Here is a 1,512-nt window from a genome sequence, read left to right as displayed (position 1 = left end):
ACAGCACCGGTGGAGTGATAGGTGTTAGCCTGTTCACCTGCCGTGAGAACACCGGGTATGGCATTCGTGTTGGCTTGAGATGATTGTGCCATGCAGTGAGAGCGATGCTCACTGATAGCAGCGACCGATTCACGTTTCAGCTGTGCTTGGGTCGGAATGGCAACTGTCCATCGAATCTGATAGTGATCCGATGAGGAGAGGTTAATGATAACTCTCGCAAGTTGTCGTGAGACCGGAGTCACCCATGAGGGAAGGTCACAGCTGAGTAGATGGTCATCAGCAAGGCGGCAGAGATCGGCTGATACTGCTTCGAAGACCGAAGTCAATGAAGTCGTTACAACAACCACCGGGGCTACTGAGACGCCATCTGATTGATCAGAGCTCGCGTGTTCGCTTCCAGCGGGCAAGCTTGAGGACCCCGAGCCTGTAGCCGATTCCGACGCCGGGGCCGTTATAGGGCCGGGTACGGACATTGCTTTCACAGGCGTAAGGGCATCAGAGGTGTTTCTCAGAATGATCTGAACGTCGACGGTAGAACCAGCTTCAATGTCCTGGAAGCACTTGGACAGCAGTCTCTCGTTCTTGGATATGGATTCTCGGCATGCAGCCCCCAAGTCGTTAAGGAAGTGCTGGTCGAAGGCTTCCGGAGGACTAGAACTCGATGCAGAACCGGACATAAGGATTCAATAGTTAGTGGAGGTTGAGTGCAGACAGATCAGATAGATCCACGGGATCCGAACAATGGTTTGAACGGACAATGTCTGAAACGGTCGGGCGAGAGCGAGTTTTACGCTACTGGGAGCGCACGCCATAAGACTGAATGGCTATGGACTCTTATCATCTTCCAAGTTGTTAAGGAAGTGCTGGTCGAAGGCTTCCGGAGGACTAGAACTCGATGCAGAACCGGACATAAGGATTCAATAGTTAGTGGAGGTTGAGTGCAGACAGATCAGATAGATCCACGGGATCCGAACAATGGTTTGAACGGACAATGTCTGAAACGGTCGGGCGAGAGCGAGTTTTACGCTACTGGGAGCGCACGCCATAAGACTGAATGGCTATGGACTCTTATCATCTCTCCTCCCCTTAAGATTGGCACAAATATCAAAAGTGAATTAAATCTACTGAATATATGCAATAGTAATGGGATTCATATTCTGGGCTTTACCGAAGTACTTCCGCATATTTCTGGAATCTTGAACAGTGCCGTCGGAAAGCTTGTAAGTAGAATCGCCAAGTACTTGTTGAACCAGTAGAGGGCCTCTCCATGAAGGAGTAAGGGGGTCGACGTTACGGACCCACTTCATCACGGAGTCACCAACCTTGAATAGACGTCGTCGTGCGACTTGTCGAGTGTAGGTTGATGGATTGATACGCGAGAGAGCATCAGCACGCATCTTCTCCATTACGTTGAGAGTGCTGTTGACCATTCTCTGTCGTTCTCGATCACGACGTCGAGCCTCGAAACGGGCAGAGTCTTCGTCGATAGTGTTGCTGACGTCTTCAAACCGT

At 50.7% G+C, this 1,512-nt stretch overlaps 2 protein-coding genes across 2 annotated transcripts; both read right to left on the bottom strand.

Moving 5' to 3' along the window:
- Positions 1 to 347: 347 nt before the first annotated feature.
- Pmar_PMAR028343 (hypothetical protein) lies at positions 348 to 677 on the bottom strand (the record flags this gene model as incomplete). Its single annotated transcript, XM_002787059.1, has 1 exon — positions 348 to 677. A coding segment is annotated over one exon (330 nt), but the record flags the coding sequence as incomplete, so codon positions are not given.
- Positions 678 to 1,121: 444 nt separating this feature from the next.
- Pmar_PMAR028342 (hypothetical protein) lies at positions 1,122 to 1,406 on the bottom strand (the record flags this gene model as incomplete). Its single annotated transcript, XM_002787058.1, has 1 exon — positions 1,122 to 1,406. The coding sequence occupies one exon, from the start codon at positions 1,404 to 1,406 to the stop codon at positions 1,122 to 1,124; it is 285 nt and encodes a 94-aa protein (XP_002787104.1).
- Positions 1,407 to 1,512: the final 106 nt, after the last annotated feature.

Source organism: Perkinsus marinus (assembly GCF_000006405.1).
Source record: "Perkinsus marinus ATCC 50983 genomic scaffold scf_1104296930424, whole genome shotgun sequence".
Lineage (NCBI taxonomy): Eukaryota > Perkinsozoa > Perkinsida > Perkinsidae > Perkinsus > Perkinsus marinus.
Note: the sequence above shows the minus strand (reverse complement) of the source record. Positions and strands in the feature narration are given on the sequence as shown.